General features: G+C 41.0%; 1 protein-coding gene across 8 annotated transcripts in view; it reads right to left on the bottom strand.

Annotated features, from left to right (window-relative positions):
- The window catches only part of szt2 (SZT2 subunit of KICSTOR complex), a 201,433-nt gene that overhangs the window by 15,140 nt on the left and 163,765 nt on the right, over positions 1–22,528 (bottom strand). For 7 of the 8 annotated variants that reach the window (XR_004929430.1, XM_036131637.1, XM_036131636.1 and 4 more), the window contains 5 exons: positions 20,160–20,362; positions 19,888–19,984; positions 19,281–19,361; positions 18,694–18,768; positions 4,869–4,934 (listed from right to left, as the gene is read on the bottom strand). Coding sequence is in view for 7 of the 8 variants with exons in the window: in XM_036131637.1 (XP_035987530.1) it covers positions 4,869–4,934; positions 18,694–18,768; positions 19,281–19,361; positions 19,888–19,984; positions 20,160–20,362 (522 nt within the window). In the remaining variant the exon portion in view is untranslated. The remainder of the gene's footprint in view (positions 1–4,868; positions 4,935–18,693; positions 18,769–19,280; positions 19,362–19,887; positions 19,985–20,159; positions 20,363–22,528) is intronic. The other variant, XM_036131641.1, reaches the window with a different exon arrangement.

Genomic DNA, 22,528 nt, shown 5'->3' on the forward strand with positions numbered 1-22,528 from the left:
TCTTGGTGACATTTGAACTCAACATTAATGAGAGCCAGCATGAAATGGAGGCTGACAGAAATAAACTAGAAAGGAGAGCTGAATGCACTGTGCAGTGTTTCCACTTAAATTGTTAAAACGTGCTGAAAATACTTCTTTCACCACATTTTATAACATAATAGAAAGTGCCAGAGTCAAACCAACTGAAATTATTTTTTTATTATTATTCTGTTACAAATATATGGAGGGATGACTCTGACATAATCAAAAATAAATACAGGAATAAATACAGAAATAATTACATGCTCAAAAATACATAAGAAAAAATAAATGTACAGAAATGCAACAAATTAAATTGTAATTAAATTTTACAGTGAGACAAATGTAAATAGCTCTTAATGAGCTTATTTATGTGTTCATCTTTTTAATAATCACCTCATTTATTTATTTTTCATTACAATTGTCAACTTTATGTATTAATTAGTTTTTAAATGTATTTATTTCTGTCTATGTTTTAATGTTTTATTCTTCCTTTCTATATTTTACCCTACTTATTTCTTCAACCCTAAGACCAGTTCACTGCTATTGTTTTTATCCGGGTTTTTTGCGCATGCGCGCCGGACTGGAAAGCAGAAGGCGAACACATAACGGGCGCAAACAAAGGAAACTGACCAGTTCTCGACGTATTTTTCTTCTTTAGATAACGTATCACAAGATTGTCACAAGAGTAAGTTGATGGTTGATATCGGGACATAGGCACCAGCAACCCCCGCGACCCCATGAGGGATTAAGCGGGTCAGAAAATGGGTGGATGATTGGATGTTCTGACATGTTTGTGTAACAGCAGAAAGCGGACCGCGCCTCAGCAGAGAGAAAGACCCGCCCGGTAGGTTAAAAAAATTGTTCACAAAGGATTATTTTGGTGTTTTTGTCTTATTAAAATGGGTGGGGGTGTCGGCGACGTTGCAGCGTAAACACAGACGTACTAGCGTGCGTGATCAGGGGCGTAATGCAGCCACTGTCTGGTCAACTCCGCTTCTCCCAGCCTCGTCTAGCGATCACCACCTCCCCTCCGCCGCTATTTCAGTAGAACAATGACTAGTGCAAAATTAAGTTGTATTTACTGGAGATGAAGTGTAGACTGCAAATTCTGTCGGGGTATGATGGCTCCCCCAGTCGAATGGGATTGTCTGCCTGGGTCCTTCTTCATTGAATTTATTTATGCCTGTCCTTTTCAGTTTCTGTCTCATTACACAAATAAGGAGGCTGCGGTCCTGAAGAAAAAACTGCTCCCTATTGGTTGGTTAGCTACTGCCATCATGGCTGCCGCTACCGGCCATTGTCACAGTGGCTACCAGGTTATCAGTGAGCTGAGGCAATTAGCAACTTCATTTGAGAACATCGCTGTATTTCCAGACTTTATTATCTGTCGTGTGGATGCTCTGAAGCAGGAAATACTGGGTGCGAAACGTAAGTGGCACGGCTTATGGGCGTATTTTTAAAAGTGTAAATTTACACCAGACACTGCAAAGTACACTCCACATCTGTGTGTTTCTGCGCAGAGAAAAACTTTCGCCACATGGAAAGAGCACCAAGTAGAAAGCACACCTTGGCCTTCCTAGTTGACAAAGTGTTGCAAGAAGAAAGGCCGAGTGGTCAGCAAAAATGGGTGCATCCCATCAATCCGCAACATCAACAACAATGTTACTTCTACCACATTGTGGCCGAAATGAGACCTGATTATTATTTTCAGAAGTGAACTTTGACACTGTTTCTTTGTATTCCCGTTCATTCCAAACAGGAGCATATGAACGTCTGAAATGAGAACTTCTGAAATTAGAACTTCAATCTAATTTAGGAATTGTACATTTAAGGACCGATTAAAACGAAAAGCTAACCTAAGGGTAGGACGCGCGTATGTGCCTTTGCTGCGCTTACGCGCTGGAACGCATCTAGTGTATTTCCTCCTTGATGCCAGCAGGTGTAGTGCCAGTTCTCCCAACAGAAACAACAGCCTCTGTGCTCTGAGCTTATATATGAATCTGCGGCTCCAGCCCAATGCGAGTTTCGAGCACAGGGGTTCTAGTTTCTGTCAGGAGAATTGACATGACACCTGCCGACACCTGGGTCCATGTGAGCCACTTAATGAAACACGCATTCAGTCAGAGCGTCCGCACGACAGAAAATAAAGTCTGGAATTACAGCATTGGTTTCAAATCCGGTTGTTAAATGCCTCAGCTCAATGGTAACCTGGTAGCCACTGTGACCGCGGTCAGTAGCGACAGCCACGATGGCAGCTAGCCTGGCTAGCCAGACTGAATTACACAGAGCGTTAGTCAGTCTGGTAAGACTCTATTCCCTCCGGCCCAAACACAGGCCGGAGGGAGGCGGGACTCAAAATTGCCCATAATGCAGCGGTGCATTTCTGGTACCATAGGTCAAGATTTTTGTTGTTTGGTGCCTTAGAAGATTAAAAAGTGTACGTGATGTGCTCCTCTGATTATTTTGACAAAAGCGGCAAAACAATTGTTCACTTTAGAGGTTGCTCTATGGCATGACATGTTTCATGGATTAGAAATAAAAAAATAGAGCGTTGCTTGGATTTTTTTGTGTCACATCTGTAGTTATCTGATTGGCGCTGACCTGATGAAGTTAACCTGATGACGCTGACCCCATTAGTCCCCCCTTTGAAATCGAGCTCTATCAGCTCCTAACCAGACTGATACACCGTGTATACGTAGTAAGTCAGTCTGGCTGGCCAGGCTAGATGGCAGTAGCATGAAGATTTTGCTTTTAAATTGTTTTTATTTGCTTTTAAATTGTTTTTATTTGCTTTTAAATTGTTTTTATTGTTTTATATTTGTGCATATGTATTAATTGGTTTTATTTTTGTAACCAGGTTGTAGTGTTTTTGCAGATTTCTGCCCAGGTCCCCCTTGAAAATGAGATCCAGATCTCAACGGGGTTTACCTGGTTAAATAAAGGAAATAAAAAAAAAAAAAAAAAAAAAAAGATTCCAGTATGGAAGGTTGATGCTAACCAGGGAGCAGTTGTCCCCTTAAGACCGTCCCTCCTCATTTGCATAATGAGGCAGAAATGCATACAGAAATGGAAAAAGGACGGGCATAAATAAATAGGTTTGAAGAAATAAATGGGGTAAGAATATAGAAAGGAAAAATAAAACAAACTGAAATACTAGGGCATAGACAGAAGTACATTTAAAAACTAAGTAATTAATAAAGTTGACAATTGAAATGAAAAATAGATACATGAGGTGAATAAAAAGATGAATACATAAATAAGCTAAATATAAGAGATTTACATTTATGTCTTATTGTATAATTTAATTAACATTTATTTGCTGTATTTTTGTACATTGATTTTCTGCTCATGTCTTTATTGAGCATGTATTTATTTCTATATTTTTGATTATGTCAGAGTCAGGCCTACATACAAAATCCTGCTGTCCTGCTGGAAATGAGGCTTCTTAACCTGATGATACCATAACTAACACAGTCTCTTATGCATGTACACAAGCCATCATCTACCTTATTAAATACCCTGTAGCAGTTTGAAAAGCTAAACAAAGAGCTGCAGGCCAGGTCCTACCAGCTGTGCAAAGTGAAAGTGACATTTCTGACAGAAATGATAAAGAGAAGCTATGATCACAGACGTCAAAGGAGCAGAAGATCCATATCCTGACTCTCGCCAGATTGATGTCGCTCTGCCTAGCTTCACTCAGCTAGGCAGAGCGACATCAATCTGGCGAGAGTCAGGTTAGAAGATCCAAGGCAAGGAGATTGAAACAGAAAAAACTGTAATTATAGGAAAGCTTAAGCAGGTTTACATATCTCCCACCCATAAATACAGATCTGCTAGCTGAGGTTGCAGAAATGTCAAACATGGATTTTAATCAAAGCTTGAAGGACAACAGAAACACCTCATACATAATATTTTTATGTAGCTGAAAAACGGTGGACTCAAATGTTGTACAGCCGCTTAAATTAGTCAATAAGGGAATCCCATAGAGGTCAATATATCTGTTTTTAGATCACAGATACATTATCATCTTTGAGTCACAACGCAGTGTTTAGTGAATTGTTCAGTATTTCTGATGTCCCTTTTATTGTCTGAGTCCTGAAAATCTACTGATCTATGATTCTGCTTCTTATCCATTCATCAGTTCATTTATAGGTCTTAATTGGTCACATCAGGTTCCAATGTTATTGAAAAGGGGACTGTGAAAACAATAAGGTCACCTTAAATCAAACATTACCACGTCAAGAAATGCATTTAAGCTAGATTTGGACCAGTCTCAAGACATGCTTGTTTATTAGGGACAGAACAACAGCAGAATGAAACAACAAGTCAAGAAATACAGAGATTATTAGCACAAAGTAGCTCTGGTCACTTGTCCCAAATCCTTTGACCAAACTCCAACCTAACAAAATGTAAGACAAGTAGACCTTCTGTTTCAGGAATGGGAGACAGATTTGGAAAGGACGCACATAAGCTTAAACACCCACAACAGCCAAACCAACAAGCATGGAGGCAGAAGCCTGTTGAGAGTCAAAAAAGAAGATGAAATCACAGAGATCTGACTCACAGCTGAATTTCAGCAATGTCAGATGCCAGGACCTAATTTTTCCTAGTTATTAAAATGCCACCTTTATTTTGCTTGCTCATTTGCAATCCAAAAATTATGGTTACTGTCACTGACACAGGTAGGGCAGAAAAATTAAAATACTGATTTTGATCAACATATAAAAAGGGCAGACAGTAGATTTACACAGAAAGAGATCAAGATTGATGGTAGCAAGCAGACTGGCGAACAGGGGTGAAGCCTGATTGTAGTTTAACACCCCTTCTTAAGAACAGCTGGAACATACCGCACAGTCACATACTGGTGTGGCATCTGGAAACGGCTTGGAACGAAGTTTGGTGAGGAGCGTGCCCTGATGGAGAGATGAGATGAGGTGGGACTTGGCAAACACAGATACACACAGACAGATGGATGAAGAGAAAGACCCATGTAAGAACATGGTTTCACAGACTTATTAATGGATTAATACACACTGGATTCACTGTATGCTGGGGTTAAGAGAGTACTGATCTCCTGGCAACTGTTGAACCTAGACCTGTCAACAGGAAACTTCTCTCTAGTCTAGAGTGCTGTGGGACTGTGTTTAACCCTGCTATTAGAGGCTTTGGTGAGGTAAGGCCAGGATGCTGGTGCCTGGAAAGTCCTTTCATGAAGTTCTCTACTCACAGTTCTTGCAGGCAAGCAACTGTAGCTACTGAGAGCTGATTACCTCAGCAAACTCCACCTCAGCATCAACTGACCCTGCTCAGTGGTTAGATGTTGCCTACCACTTTGTGGCTGAGTTACTGTTTTTACCAATCATTCCACTTTGATGTAAAACCACTAACAGCTGACTGTGGAACATGTAATAGTAACGAGGAAGTTTCAAATCTGGACATAACTGTGTGTGACATAACTGTGTCAGTTAGACTTCACTAAGCTCCTGAAAGCCAGCCATTCCCACACGTTTGCATGCCGAGCTGCTGAGTTGTTTACCAATGTAGTCATGGAAGAGTTTGGAACACCTGAATTCAGTGATTTGGATGAATGTGTACTATCTGCCCCTTCTTCAGTCTCCCTCTAACTGGACTTTTCACAAATGACGTCAAATTCCAAAGCTTGAATACTTGTACAAGTCAAATAGTGGACAGATCCGTCCTGAATATCACCTCAGCAGACATATTATTATTATTATTAGTAACAATACAACACCGCTGCTTTGGTATCTTCCGGAGAACCTGCAATATGATGATCGTGATCATATGGAGATTTTTTTTCCCTAAACCCCAAAGGATTGCTGGAAAATGTCAATGTTGGATCTGAGCTTGTAAGCAGGAGGAAAAATCAGATCAATGACACCTAGATGTGCTCTCTACATTTCGTCGGTGGTAAGTACCCAACAACTGGATGTCCAGACCCAATACCAGCAACTGCAGCGTCTCTGCAGTTACATTTATGTGGCATTTTCATAGCGAAATGAAAACATTATCATACAATCCATGACATGCCTCATCATCCTGGCCATAAACACAGGACATGCTGCACAATGGTGCTGAAACAGTCTATGAATTGGGCTGGTGGTCTACTAGGTTGTAAGAGCTGAGCTAAAATATCAGCCATCAACACCCACCCTCCCTGACAACTATTTTAGTGCAAGAACATCCTGGTGTGTATACATACCAGCCAATTACATGTATTTGTAATAACTAGAGGCAGGCTCTGTTGGGTTTCTGTTGGCCTTGTTTTCATGGACAAAGTCACTTGTTCCTCGCGCAAGATTGATGATCTTGTTTGTGTGGGTCTGAAGAGGTGTGTGTAAGGGTGATATGGAATTGTTGAGAATTAAAAAATATATCTTAGTAGGGGTGTCTCCCCTCTCTGTTGCTGGGTAGAATAACAGGGTGGTTTATTGCCCTGAGGGGGTGGTCAGAAGGAGAGGAGGTTAGTCATCCTCCCCCTTGACCGAGCAGGAGGAGTTTTAAAGTTGATAACAAGAGTCTTTGTTCAAAGCTTACTTCAGACAGACTTCTCGACCGCGCGGGGAAATCATCTTGATTGGTAAATGTATACTCTGTCTCCATATTTAATTTCTATGAATTAAATATGCATTTAAACTGTTCTACCTCTTGATTAACGTCTTCTCACTTGCGGCCAAATCCGGAACCGGGGAAAGATGGGTTTTAAATAGACATGTAACAGCAGGCCGGTAAACCCAATCTTTATTAGAATCCAAGTGTCTGATCACAGCTGGACGATTAACTTTACATCAACTAGCTTTAGAAAAGCAGCTGTTTTAAGTCTGTTTTTGGCGATAAGCCCTATTATAATTTGAAACACAGGCCTGCATATATATATATACATATAAGATGATAGATAGATGAGAGAGACTAATAGATGAGAGAAGGATAGAAGATGAGAGATACAGATCGAGACAGAGAGAATATACAGAGAGAGACACATTAGAGAGAGATAGATACACAGATATGACATACGAGAAGAGACATAGATATAAGACATATTATATAGATACATATAGAGATAGACAATACATATATATAGAACTATACAGAATATATAGACACAGAATAAATACATATATTAGATACACATATATATATATATAATTAGATATAATATATATATATATTATAATATATATATATTATATATACTATATATAATATATATATATATATTTAGGACACACACACAAATATTTTCTGATTCAGCAGGTTTCTTCCTCATGTTTAATCCATTGTGCGAGAGGACAGGACAGGAGAGCCTCTCCTACCTTTCTACGAGCACTGCTTTCTTTCCACATATTTTGAGGCCTCTACATTTCAAAACCATATAACTCCTGAAAGATTTAAAAAGGAACGGTCAGTTGAAATCCTGACCATTTTTGTGGAATTGGGTATATACTGAAATATTATCAAGAAATAAAAATGGGATCCAGAAAGATAGTAGGACAAAGGACGAAAAGGAGCTTGGAATTTCTGATGTTTGTATATATTTGGCTTTAAATAACAGACATTGTATATTCTGGACCCATCAAGAAGATTGTGAGACTGACAGTTGGATATGGCTGGAAAAACTGCTGAAGAGAATTAAAAGCAAATAAAATATCTCTTATACCTTAGGAGCCCTATTATAAAAGTTAGCGTGTGATATACTAAAGGTTATACATAACAAAACTTGCAATAAATAGGTTCAAATTGTCTTCATGTCCACTATGGAAGAATCCATTATTTACTGCAGGGGGAAAGACTTTTCTTAATAATATTTGAGACAACTGGAACAAATTATGGAATGGGGGAAGTCATGGATTTTAAATAGATTCAAGATCATTCTAATCTAAGCCAATCATGTTTCTTACAACATCTGCTACTTAAAACTATAACAGAAATATATATCTCAGGGTATTGCTGTGGCATCAGACAAGGAATCAGATGACAAATTAAAGAGGTTCTAAAAAGTAGAGGAATTGAATGCACTCATTTCTCCTGGTTTCTGTATTGCTATTGATCAAGTTAAACAATAATTAGAACAAGGATTAGGCGAACAACAACCCACCAAACAATGGAGTAATATAATACAATATAGACATTGTTTATCGAAATGTGTCCGATATAAAAATCATACAGTTGAAGGTTTATTAAAACCCCATACAAAATATTGAAAATGAACGCCGTTCGAATTGTGTTGGCCCGGCTGTGGAAAGAAAGGAAACCTAAGGAATAGTCTGTGGAACTGTTGAAGAAGTCAAGAGGCTTCAGGAAGGAGTCCCAGACTGCTTATGGCTGATTACTGACAAAGGTCTGACCATATGTCCTGAGGTGCGCTTTCTGGGAGCCAGGGTGGGAGAATTGAAGTAAGACAGCAACTAATAACACGCATCACTTTCTGTAAAGATAATTATATTTATGGATTGGAAAGTACAGAAGCCCAACTGCATTAATCTGAACAACTGGCTAAAAGACTGTAGGATTAATAATGATGGAACATGCTGCCTCAGTACTACAGAGACTCGAATAGAGATGGCCTTGATGGATTATGGACATAAAAATATCTATGATAAAAAGAAATGCCTCAATGAGGACTGTTATGATGTATGCAAAAAATATATACGATTGTGACCATTGAATAATTGCCATGTTTACAAGAACAAAGGTAAACCCCATGGAGGAGAGTTAATAATATGTGCTTCAAGGTAACTTAATAGGTAATATTCTGGAATTCCTGTATTTGCTGGAAATATTTTTGTGTGTGTGTGTGTGCGTGTGTGTGTGTACAGGGAATGTAATGTCTATTTCTGTTTTTTTGTGGTTCTATCTTGTATAAATGAAGTGAAAATGAGAAGAAAATAAATAAAGCATTCTTTTTTCTCCCTTAAGAAATAAAACTCATGAGTATAAAGTTTCAGGTAGTTTAAGGTATTCATGGCTTTGAAACAAAGGTTTTGTCCTCCAGCTAACAAAGGAAGTTGGAACTCAGGACTGAGTATTTATCCCACAACGTAGAATGATTAATTGATTACAACATAAAAGCACAATTCTTATATGAAGTCATCCTTGACCTCTGGTAAATTTGCCAAAACACCTCAACCACATCAGTTGTCTGTATTGTTGAGAATGTCACAGTAATTTATAGATATAAAATTTTCTATGCTATAAAAATTCATATTGTCACTTCTCATCAGCTTGTCAGAAAAACAAATTCCAACTTATTTAATGATGAGCACTATTTTCTTCACTAAAAATAACATTAACCAGAAATGCAGCCAATACACTGTCACTGTGGTATTCTGTCTGTAATGGAGTGGCCAGAACAGTCACCAGATCTCAACTCCATCAAGCTGCTGTGGGAGCTGCTTTACCATATACAGCGCAAGAAGTTCAATTCAACTTTATATATGTAGCGCCAAATTCACAAGACATGTCATCTCAAGGCACTTTACAAATTCAAATTCAATCAAATCATACAGATTGGTCAAAAAGTATTCTACCTAAGGAAATCCAGCAGATTGCATCGAGTCTTGACAAGAAGCATTCTCTCCTCCTGAAAGAGCGTAGAGCCACAGTGGACAGTCGTCTGTCATTGTCACTGGCTTTGCAGCAATCCCTCATAGTGAGCATGAATTAATCGACAGGAAAACTCCCCTTTAACAGGAAGGAAAAACCTCCAGCAGGACCAGGCTCAGTGTGAACGGTCATCTGCCTCCACCGACTGGGGGTTAGAGAAGGCAGAGCAGAGACACAAAAAACTAAGAAGCACACATTGATCCAGGAATCCTTTCTATGTTATATGGTAATAACAGATGATCTGTATTCCCTGGATGATGTTAAAGCTAACACAATGACAGACAGGGTGTGCCTACTATGAAGAAAAAAATGACAGGGAACAAAAAGTTAAAAGTTGAAATAACAACAAACAATGCAACATTGGAGAACAGTAGGACAGCTCAGCAGAGTGAGAAAAATAGACTGATGTCCTCCAACAGCCTAAAGAAATCAATGCCTGGATGTGCCAAAATTTTCTTCAGTTTAATAAAAACAAAACAGAAGTAATAATTTTTGGACCAATAGAGGAGAGATCAAAAGTTAGCACACAGCTTCAGTCGCTTCAGCTAGAAAACACTAATCAGGCCCGAAATCTGGGAGTAGTAATGGACCCAGACCTGAACCTCCAAAAGCATCTAAAGACAGTTACAAGGTCGGCTTTCTATCACCTGAAGAACATTTCTAGGATTAAAGGACTAATGTCTCAGCAGGATCTGGAAAAACTAATCCGTGCGTTTATTTTTAGTCGAATAGATTACTGCAACAGTGTTTTTACAGGTCTGCCTAAAAAGTGGATCAGACAGCTGCAGCTGATCCAGAACGCTGCCGCCTGCGTCCTCACTAAGACTAAGAAAGTAGAGCACATAACCCCAGTTCTAAAGTCCTTACACTGGCTCCCTGTATCTCAGAGAATAGACTTTAAAATACTTCTGTTAGTCTATAAATCCCTAAATGGCTTAGCACCTAAATACATCACAGACTTGTTATCAGTGTATCAACCATCCAGACCACTCAGGTCTTCTGGCTCCAGCCTACTCTGCATACCTAGAACCAGAACTAAACAAGGAGGAGCAGCATTTAATTCCTATGCTCCACTTATCTGGAACAAACTTCCAGAAAATTGTAAAGGTGCGGAAAGCCTGAGTTCCTTTAAATCAAGATTAAAAACACATTTGTTTAAGATTGCCTTCAACTGTTGTAGTTAACTGAATCACCACTTTTTTGTTCTTTTTTTTTTCTATCTACATTTTATTCCTACTTGCTTTTATTCTGTTTTATTTTGCTATATTTTAATCATGTAAAGCACTTTGCATTGTCTTTGTGCTGAATTGTGCTATACAAATAAATTTGCCTTGCCTTGCCTTAAGTCTATAGCAGTATACTCAGAGATAGCTCAGGGTAACATGAGCCACTCTAATTCAATTCAATTCAATTTTATTTATATAGCGCCAATTCATGAAACATGTCATCTCGAGGCACTTTACAAAGTCAAATTCAATAATATTATACAGATTGGTCAAACATTTCCTATATAAAGGGAACCAGTTGATTGCTTCAAAGTCCCGACAAGCAGCATTCACTCCTGGATAAGCGTAGAGCTACAGGGAGAGTCGTCTGCTTTGTCCATGGCTTTGCAGCAATCCCTCATACTGAGCAAGCATGAAGCGACAGTGGAAAGAAAACTCCCCATTAACGGGAAGGAAAAACCTCCAGCGGAACCGGGCTCAGTATGAACGTTCATCTGCCTCAACCAACTGGGGGTTACAGAAGACAGAGCAGAGACACGACAAGACAGACAAAAAAGCACAGAAGCACACATTGATCCAGTAATCTGTTCTATATTAGATGGTAATAGCGGCTGATCTGACTTCCTTGGATGATGTCACAGTTAACAGAACGTCAGACCAGGTGTACCTACTATGAAGAAAAAAAGAGAGAGCAAAAAGTTAAAAGCTGAAATGGAGCAGATTAGTACACGACCGCCAACGCCTGCTGGAATTACGGTCATTCAGTATTTTTGGACTTGCAACCACTTCAACGCTCGATTGCCTACGCGGTTTCGGTGCACTTCGCTCTCAAGACCCAAAGACCGAGGAGGCCGCGGTCACTTCCGGCAACTCGCGCCGGAGCAGAGTGAAGCAGAAGCGGCTGAGCCGGCCAAGGAAGCGCGGCTGTCGCGGAGGGCTAGCAGCTAAGCTAAAGGCTAACCCATTTAGATCGCCGCTTCCATCCATCTTGCTCTCCAACGTCCGCTCACTGGACAACAAAACGGACCATCTACAGCTCGAGCTCTCTGAAAAGAGGGAGTTTAGAGACTGTTGGGCTCTCATCCTGACAGAAACATGGCTTTTATCATTAACACCTGATAGCGCCGTTAGCCTGGAGGGACTAGCCACCTTCCGCGCGGATCGATGTAAACATCCAAGTGGTAAGGCCCAAGGGGGCGGACTCTGCATTTACATCAACAACAACTGGTGTAAAAATGCTAGAATAGTCACAAGCTTTTGCTCTCCGGACATAGAGCTACTGATTATCAGCTGCAGACCCTTTTACCTGCCTAGAGAGTTTACTGTTGTTATCATCACAGCGGTCTATGTCCCTCCAAGCGCTAATACAAAAGAGGCTATGAGCGTTCTCTATCAGAAAATCTCCGAGCTGCAATCTACACACACAGAGGGTGTTTTCATCATTGCTGGGGATTTTAACCAGGCAAATATGAAAACTGTTCTACCCCATTTTTACCAACACGTGGATTTTGCAACTCAGGGAGAGAACACTCTAACTTAGTCTACACAAACATAAAAGGAGCATTCAGAGCAGCCCCCCGCCCCCACCTGGGCTCGTCAGATCATCTCACTCTGATGCTAACCCCTGCATACAGGCCCCTGCTGATCAGAGCTAAACCTACAGTGAGGCAGGTGAGAGCTTGGACTGAGGGAGCAATGGAGGCGCTCCAGGACTGTTTTGAGTGCTCTGACTGGGACATGTTCAAAGCTGCAGCAACTTATGAGGACATGATCAACATTGATGAGTACACAATGACTGTGTCAGCCTACATCAGCAAATGCATCAAGGACGTCAGCGCAACAAGACCATCATCACCCGAGCCAACCAACGACCCTGGATTACTGCGGAGGTCCGTCAAGCGCTAAAAGCACGGAACTCAGCCTTCAAGTCTGGTGACAAGGAGGCCCTGAGGACAGCGAGAGCCAACTTGAACCGTGCCATCAGGTTAGCGAAGCGGAACCACAGTCAGAAAATCCAGGAGCTTTTCCACGACGCAAGCAACACCAGAAGCATGTGGAAAGGAATACGGCCAATAACAGAATACAACACGCCCTCCTCCCCCGGTGGGTGAAGCAGATGCGGACTTCCTAAATGGACTCAACAACTGCATTGGGAGGTTTGAGGCATTAAACAACACGCCAGCAGTGAAAGCTGTTCCCCACCAGGATGAGGAGGTGCTCTGCCTTGACACAGCGAACGTGTGGAAGACTCTGAGGAGAGTCAACCCGCGGAAGGCCACAGGTCCTGACAACATACCTGGGCGGGTGCTCAAGGAGTGTGCAGGTCAGCTGGCTGGTGTCCTCACAGACATTTTTAAAACCTCGCTGGAGCAAGCCACAGTGCCAGCATGCTTCAAGTCTGCCTCCATCATTCTGGTGCCAAAGAAACCTCAAGTCACCTGCTACAACGACTACCGGCCTGTTGCACTGACTCCCATCATGATGAAGTGCTTTGAAAGGCTGGTAAAGGAACAAATCGTCTCCAGTCTCCCCCCCAACACTTGACCCATTCCAGTTTGCCTACCGACGGAACCGCTCCACTGAGGACGCCATCTCCTCCGCTCTTCATCTGAGCCTGGCACACCTGGAGGAGAAGAACATGCACGTGCGGATGCTGTTCCTGGACTTCAGTTCAGCATTCAACACCATCATCCCACAGCATCTGGTGGGAAAACTGGAGCATCTGGGCTTCAACACACCCCTTCGAAACTGGCTGCTAGACTTCCTCACCAACAGACTTCAGTCGGTCCGGGTCGGACAGAACACCTCTGATGTCATCACCCTCAGCACGGGCTCCCCTCAGGGCTGCGTCCTGAGCCCCCTGCTGTTAACTCAGATCACTCATGACTGCGTCCCCAGGTTCACCACCAATCACATTGTGAAGTTTGCTGACGAAACAAACGGTGGTGGGCCTCATCAGAGACGACAACGACCAGGACTACAGAGAGAAGGTGGAGCAGCTGGTGGGCTGGTGCAGAGACAACAGCCTGATCCTGAACGTGGAGAAGACGAAGGAGATCATCGTCGACTTCAGGAAGAACCGGCCTCACCACGCTCCACTGCTCATCAACAGCTCAGCTGTGGAGGTGGTCAGCAGCACCAAGTTCCTGGGGGTGCACATCATGGACAACCTCAGCTGGTCTGTGAACACCACGTCACTGGTGAGGAGGGCACAAAAGCGACTGTACTTTCTGTGGAGGATAAGGAGAGCCCGCCTGCCCCCGCCCATCCTTAAGACCTTCTACAGAAGCACCATTGAGAGCATTCGGACCAGCTTTCTCTCTGTGTGGTGTGGAGGCTGCAGTGCTCTCCGACTGGAAGAACGTGAGGAGAGTGGTGAGGACAGCAGAAGGGATCATCTGGGCTCCTCTTCCCTCCATTAAAGACATTTCATCGCAGCACTGTGTGTCTCGAGCCCGAAACATCATCAGGGACCCCTCACACCCCCATCATGGACTGTTCTCCCTGCTGCCCTCTGGGAAGAGGTTCCACAGCATCCCTGCTGCCATCAGACTGTTGAACTGCTGAAGTATAAAATGGACTGTGTACCACACTCGCTGATTTGCACATTTGTATCGTATCCTTATCCAGCATTAAAAAAACACCACTCAACTCTTAGTCTCCAATATCACTGCTGCACTTTATCTGGAAACTTACTGCATAATTGTTTACACTGCAACTGTCTACTGTTAAATCACCGCTGCACTTTACTGGAAACTTTCTGCATATTTGTTTACATTTAAACTGCCTACTGTTCACTGCTGCACTTTATCCGGAAGTCAATTGAAACTTATCCTGTAACTGACTGCATTTTTATCCTGTACTGTAATTCACTGCAAGGTATCCTGTAGAGTTACTGCAATTTTTCTGAGCTGTATGGAAACGAAATTTCGTTCTGTATGCACTCTGTGCATACAAAATGACAATAAAGAAAGTCTAAGTCTAAGACAACAGTCATTGCAATGCAATGCAATGCAAAACTAGAGAACAGTAGAGATCAGTAGAGTGAAAAAAATAAGCCCTGATGTCCTCCAGTAGCCTAAGCCTATAGCAGCATAACTATAGAGGTAGCTCAGGGTAACATGAGCCACTCTAACTATAAGCTTTGTCAAAAAGGAAAGTTTTAAGGTTAGTCTTAAAAGTAGACAGGGTGTCCGCCTCACGAACCAAAACTGGGAGTTGGTTCTACAGGAGAGGAGCCTGATCTGCCTCCCATTCTACTTTTAGAGACTCTAGGAACCACCAGCAGACCTGTAGTCTGAGAGCGAAGTGCTCTGTTAGGAACATACAGGGTAATTAGAGCTCTGATATATGATGAAGCTTGATTATTAAGGGCTTTATATTTTAGAAGAAGAACTTTAAATTCTATTCTTGATTTAACAGGAAGCCAATAAAGGGAAGCTAAAATTGGAGAAATATGATCCCTCTTGTTGATTTTCATCAGAACTCTTGCTGCAGCATTTTGGATCAGCTAAAGGCTTCAAACTACATTTTGTGGACTTCCTGATAGTCAAGAATTACAACAGTCCAGCCTTGAAGAAACAAATGTATAGACTTGTTTTCCGGCGTCACTCCTGGACAAAATATTTCTAATTTTGGTGATATTCCAGAGGTGAAAAAAGTAAGCCGTGTTAATGTAGGATTGAGATGACATGCCTTGGTAAAAAATAACACCAATGTTTTTTACTTTATTTCCAGTGGCAAATTTAATGCCATCCAGATTAAGCGATTGATTGAGAAGTTTATTTTTTTAGGACTCTGGTCCAAAGATTACAACTTCTGTCTTGTCACAATTCAAAAGCAGAAATTTTAAAGCTTTTGATGTCATCAAGACATCCCTGTACTCGAAGGAATTGATTGGATTCATCAGGATTTATGGATAAATATAGCTGTCATCAGCATAACAGTGAAAATGAATCCCATGCTGTCTGATAATTTTACACAAGCATTTATATAATTAAAAGGAATTGGGCCAAAGACTGAACCCTGTGGTACTCCACGTGTGACCCTAGAGTAGGGCTGGGTATCATCTAGGATGAGCCGATTCGATACTATTCTCGATACATAGCTCACGATACAATACGATTCTCTATATAGCTCAGCTTGATTTGATTTGACTCCAATATCGATATTTATTACTTTCAAATTAATGCTAAGTCATTCAAACAACAAACCAGCCAAGTATTATATTTATGTTCAATTTATTGAACACCGATATTAACAGGAAAATAAAGTGAATTTGGTTCAATCACAGAAACAAAAAATTTACCCAAACGTCTGATTTTAGGGATGAAGGCGCTTCTAAAATCCTGTTCATTTGCCATTCTGCAAATTTGTCTCACTTGCACTTCTTCGCTATGAACACTAATGGCGTGCTGTAATAACGCCCCCTAGGGTTTGGGAGGTATATTGATATTGAAATCCCTAATATTGATATTAAATAGTAAAAAAAAAAATCTATATTAATCTTTGTATCGATTTTTATGCACAGCCCTACCCTAGAGTTTGAAGATTTATTATTAAAATGAACACACTGGAATCTGCTAGACAGATAAGATTCAAACAAGCCTAATGCTTTCCCCTTAATCCTTAACAGTATGTTCAAGTCTTTCTAGGAGAATATTGTGATCAACTGTATTGAATGCAGCACTTAGATCTAACAGGACAATTACAGTCAGAGGCTATGAGAGTATCATTAGTGACCTTCAACAGAGCCATTTCGGTGCTATAATGATCTTTGAAGCCTGACTGAAACTCTTCAAATAGAAGATATTTGTCAAGAATCTCATAAAGTCATTTCTGCTGAGCGCTAAGGGAATAGATGGTTCAACCGAGCTGTAACTCTAGTACAATTCCCAAATTTACCCAAAGAGAAACCTAGCAGTTATTTGTATTCTCCTCTAATAATGATAGCAAATATTCTGCTCTAACTCTGTGAAGGGTCAAGTCATTCACTAACAGTCTTTTTAGGGAGAGACCTTAAACTTAATAAACCACATTTAATTATTATTATTATTATTATTTTTCTTTTTTGGTTCACGAGTAGTATTGATTTTTATGAGATTTTTATGATTTGCTCCTTTTAGATCAGTTTTTAATCTGCTTAGACGTGGCTGTGGGAAAGACACCGTCTCTGTAGGGTAATGGGTGGGTAACAGTACAGAAGCTGCAGAGAGGTGTGTTAAACTACGGCTCTGCTTCCTGGTCTGGACCCTGGGTTGTCTGCATTTAGGAGAACTAATAAATCCGGCCAGATTCCTAGAGAGAAGAGCTGGACTATCCAAAGTGGGATGGATGCATCTCTCCGGATCAGACCAGGTTTTCCCCAGAAAGTTTGCCAGTTATCAATGTACCCCACATTGTTTTCAGGACACCACCTAGACAACCAGAGGTTGAATGACGACATTCGGCTAAACATGTCATCGCTGGTTAGATCAGGCAGGGGACCAGAGAAAATTACGGAGTCCAACATTGTTTTAGCAAACTTACACATCGATGCGGCACTAACTTTAGTGACCGCCGATTTTCGTAACCGGGTGTCGTTACTGCCAGTGTGAATAACAATCTTACTGTATTTACGTTTATCCTTAGCCAGCAGTTTCAGGTAGGATTTGATGTCGCCCGTTCTGGCTCCTGGCAGGCATTTGACTATGGTCACTGGTGTCGCTAGTTCCAAGTTTCTGACTAAGGAGCTGGCAAGTACAAGAGTCGGCTTCTCAGCGGGTGTGTCACTGGGTGGGAAAAATCTGTTAGAAACGCAGATGGGTTGGTTGTGACCCAGGGGCTGCAATCTAGAGCTATGCTTCCTGCGTATTGTCTCCCAGCCAGCCTGGTTACTGCTGGGGGACCGCTATATGAAGTTAATCTCTGTGCCCATCAAACCAAACCAATTTGTGGGAGGAGCTTCAGGAAGCATGGGGAAGCATTTCCCCATAAAGTCATAAATTTGGATCATCCAAATGGATCATCTCGCAAACCCAACATGGAGTCTCATGACCCCCACTTTAGGATCCCCCGATCTAGGAAACACAATCTGTCTAACTTAGCCTTGACATATTGTTATTGCTTGTGTATAGCACTTTGGTCCAGTGGGTGTTTAAAGTGCTTTATAAATAAAATCGGTATGGTATTGGTTAAAAAGTTCAACAGGCAATATCTCTGTAATACCACTGAGAATCAGACCAAGATGAACAACTGCCGAACAACTGGCAGAATCCTGATAAATAACCACCCACTGGAGATACTAACTGAAGCACTTAAAGGCATACTATGCAACATTTTTCAGTTAATTAATGTGTTCCATACCATTTTAGACTGGCGGAGCGGGGGACGACGTAGCTATTTCTGCAATTCATGGTGTCTTTAATAGACTGCTAGTTGTTCATCCTGGGGGCTACCAAATATGGGAAGGGGTACAAGGTTTTATCCTAAAGAAACTATTTGTACATGCAGAGTAAAAAATTAAATAAAAACAATAGAGGAAGTAAAAATGTAATTGCATCAAAAGTCATCACCACATACTGTATATAACTGTCTTTTTTTCAAGTATATTTATAAAATTAAAAAGATAATATATAAGGAAGAAAGCTGCACTGCAATACCTGTTGAATCTGCACTTACAATAAGACATTCCCCACAGACATACATAATTTACACTGAGACCATCAAGCAGACAAGTGACCTGTGGGAAGTGGGAAACCCTTGATGGGGTGTCAGGTTGATTTGCATCCTGCTTTCAGAAATAATTACTTCCTTACTTAATGAAGTTGGGTTTTACTGGTTTTACCTGGGAGTTGACTGTCTGGCCCATGGGAATGCGGGAACACTCCAGCGCATACTGCTTTACACAGAAGTAAGACCCCTGGCAGAATGACAGAACAGATGAAGAAAAACAGGTTACTCTGGGAGTAGCAAAAGCTTTGAATAGAGAATATACTTCAACTCCAGGGAGAAGATTCAGGTGGATGCAGAACTTATCAGTGAACCAGCAACACTAAGAATTCTTTAAGGTTGTAATGGAATTGCTGTAGTGAAAGTGTGTAAATAAGATCAGATAAGATAGGCTTTTTTGATCTCACGTTGAAGAAATTCACTTGTCCCATCGGCTCAATAGTCAGTAGTCAGAAGAAGGTGCCAAAAGTAGGAAAAGGTGCATCAGTTATATACAGTGTATCTTCATATATACAGTGAATCAAAAAGAAAAAGAGAAAAAATAAGAATAAAAATACAAAAGCAATCGGAGTAGGCAGATAATGTCATATGTACATTCACACATAAGACTTGTTTGATGAAGACAATTCAGTTTAAACATTTTATATACTGTATGTATGATTCTCTTGTTAAAAATTAAAAAAGGTTGACAACATGTCTCACCTGAAAAGCCAATTCCATCAACACAATTCCTCCAGGCAGCGCTCTCTGGAGGTGATATGAAGTGGTGCCAGACACTGAGCTCTGCCAAAGAACCAGTCTGTTAGCAGCATTACACACTCAGATTTAGTTGTCTAGAAAGTACAGGTCCAAATGTATCACTTCTTACTTGTTTAAATATTCTCAATTGATTGTTTTGCATTTTACCTTTGATTACTAGTTAGTGGATGTGTGTTTCTAGTTAGTTAAGAAGTTTGTGACTCAAAAAGTTTTGATTGTATCAGGGCAATTTGGTTTAATGAACACACATAGATGAAGAGATCCTTGTTTGTGCTTATTTTTATATAAGAGAGATTTGCTTTCTGAAGGTTTGCGCTCAAATTATCCCTTTTGAGTTACCAGTTGATCAAACCATGTATGATGATTTGGTTAATAATTAACTGCAAACTAAATTGGATGACTACGTTATATGCTAAAATAACCACTATTTCAAATGAATAATTTCCTGAGCACAGCAAGTCTCTGCGCTTAAAACTGAAACCTAAGCCAAGCTTGATTTCTAACTGTGTGTATTTAAAAAAAAATAAAAATTTGCCAAGTGAACATTAACCTTAGGGTTATCCTCACTCTTCTGCTTCACATAGGAAAAAGACATCCTTCCTTCCAATGACATGGAGTTCAGCATGGCAGCTCGGGCTCTGGCGATGCTGTCAGAGAGAGGAGAGGATGGGGGGTAGAGCACAAAGGCAGGAAGCCTGCGGTTAAACTAAAAACAGCTGATAGACACCAAAACCACAAGGCTTGGTCAGAGGTTGCTAAAAACATTAAAAGGCTTGAAGAGGACTCTAAAATTATAGATGGAATAGTTTTGAGATAACACACCTACGAGCGGGAGATGGAGGCCGGACCTGGACAAGAATGAAGCCCATACTCTGCAGGTACTGGACGTACTGCTGAAGGAAGTTGTTAGAAATCTCAAGCAGCCATGGCTCCTCTTTCAGTCGGCTGGGAAGCATGTCAGCTGAATCTGTGCTGCAGCTTCGATCTCGACCTGACGCCGTGGAGTCACTGGAACAATGTCTTTTCTGGCAATATTTTGACAAGCTAATTTATTGAAGAGGTAAATAGGTTCCATACATCATGCTATGCTTGGTTAGAAAAAGTGGCCACTAATGTTGCTTTTAAAGATCTCTTTTCTAAAGCAAAACAGCATGATAGTGATAAATGGAACCGTGAAAACCTGATGAGACCCACACATTCTACTAAAATGGAAAACAATTGTGATGAAATAAAAATAAACTACATCTTAAAGCGTTAATGCAGATAAACTCATGGCATAATAAAGGGTTCAACATAAACAAAGTTCTTGTTTTGCTATAGTGTAGATCTGTGTAGCAGATGTCAGACATTTTCTCTGTCTGACAGTAAATCAGACTTAAAGGTATATAGACACGTTATATACTTATAAAAAACACCAAAAACCATTTGATCATGATAAAATAAAGTTATATACTCCAAGCCTCTATCTTGATAGTGTTTTGATAGTCCTTTTTTGGGCTAAATAGAACCCAGCACCAGGTGTAATGAACAGATATAAACAGACGTGGCGCCTACTACCAGCACTATCGCAGAACTATCATGTCAGTTTGCTTAATCAATGAATGAAGCCTGACCCTCTGTAATGCCTCTCAGTAAAGCAGCAGCTCAGTGTGATTGAACACCAACTGTTATTAATTAAATACACTGATCTAAAGCAACTTTAAGAGCCTCATATCAGAACCTTAACGAGCATCAATCCACTCTGCAGTCACATCTGAGCGATTGGGAGCTTTAGCTTCTGCTTCAGTGAACACCAACGGTCAGACTGTATTTCAAGCTCTATTCCAGTCTTTTCCCTCTTAGAACCAAATTTTTTTTTTTTTGCATTATTCTTCACTGGATCTTGGACCTTTCTTAATTTATTTCGCTGTGAGATGCTAATTAGAACAAAGGAGTTAGAACAAAGAAGAACAAAGTCAATGTTTGGAGAGTCCATCACAAAGCCATGATTTAAGGCCCAAAGATAATTTGTGGGCAAACATGTAAAGGCACAAGTGGGGCTAAAAATCTGACTAAGCTACGCTAGTTCTGCCAGGAGAAATGGGCCAAAGTTTGAGTAAAATAAAGCCCCATTTCCACTACCCTTGTTAAACCGATCCATGCCGAGCTCGGTCCGAGCTTGAATCAGTTAACCAAGCCGAGCTTGGTTCTGACGACTGTTTACACATCACGCTATCTCGGTTCCTTGGCTCCTCCTCGCCTCCTAGTGATGATCTGCGGTACTACTGCTCTCTAGGATTGAAGGCGGGACCAAGCAAATCAAAATGGCGTCGCACGTAACATTCAGGAAATTATGCTTGATTATCATTGTGATATGTCGTTGTTTGCGGAGAGTCAGGCGAAGACGGCAACTTTTGGTGAATTTACTTGACAGAGTCGGCTTTTGGGAAGTGGATAAGACAAACGAACGTCTAATAAGGATTTACAGACGCAGGAAACAATGACAGACGCTGAGGTTCATCACACTGCTAAGCAGAATCATCACTGGAAATCGTACGTCACAGTAGGGAAACTAGTATTTTTATGAATGTCGGAAATCTCAACTGGCTGTACGGAGATGACGCTGTCTGCTCATGCGCTCTTTGTTATTAGAGAACCGGGCTACTGAAAAACCGGGCCGAGCCCACACATGGAACTGGTCTGGATTTAGTGCGGTCCGGTTGTGTCTGGCTCAGTTCAGTTCAGTTAGCGTTCCATTTACACTGAATAGTTATCTCGGTTACCGAGCTCGGACTGGTCTCAGCACGGTTAAAAAGGGGTAGTGGACACGGGGTATATTGTGAGGAGCTTGTGGAAAGGAACCCAAAACGTCTGACCTACCTGACTACAGTTGAATATCACTTCTACGTAACACTCAAGACCTGTTTTTAAACTTCTAGATTTGAAAAGAAAATTCAGGAAAATCCTTTCCATAATGCAAACTGACTTGAAGGGACAATTATTTTGGATTTCCAGAGGACTTCACCATTGAAATTCACGAGAGCTATTGTTGAAGCAACAATGCCAACGTGCATGGCAGCTGGATGTAACAATACATCAGGTAAAAGTGGAAAAAACATTAGTTTTTTCACTTTTCCCATTCATGATCCATCGGGTTCTTTTGTTGGAATACCTACCTGAAGAGAGAGGATTTGCCATCTAACTTCTGGCCA

This window comes from Fundulus heteroclitus, unplaced genomic scaffold (assembly GCF_011125445.2).
Source record: "Fundulus heteroclitus isolate FHET01 unplaced genomic scaffold, MU-UCD_Fhet_4.1 scaffold_45, whole genome shotgun sequence".
Classification (NCBI taxonomy): Eukaryota; Metazoa; Chordata; class Actinopteri; order Cyprinodontiformes; family Fundulidae; genus Fundulus; species Fundulus heteroclitus.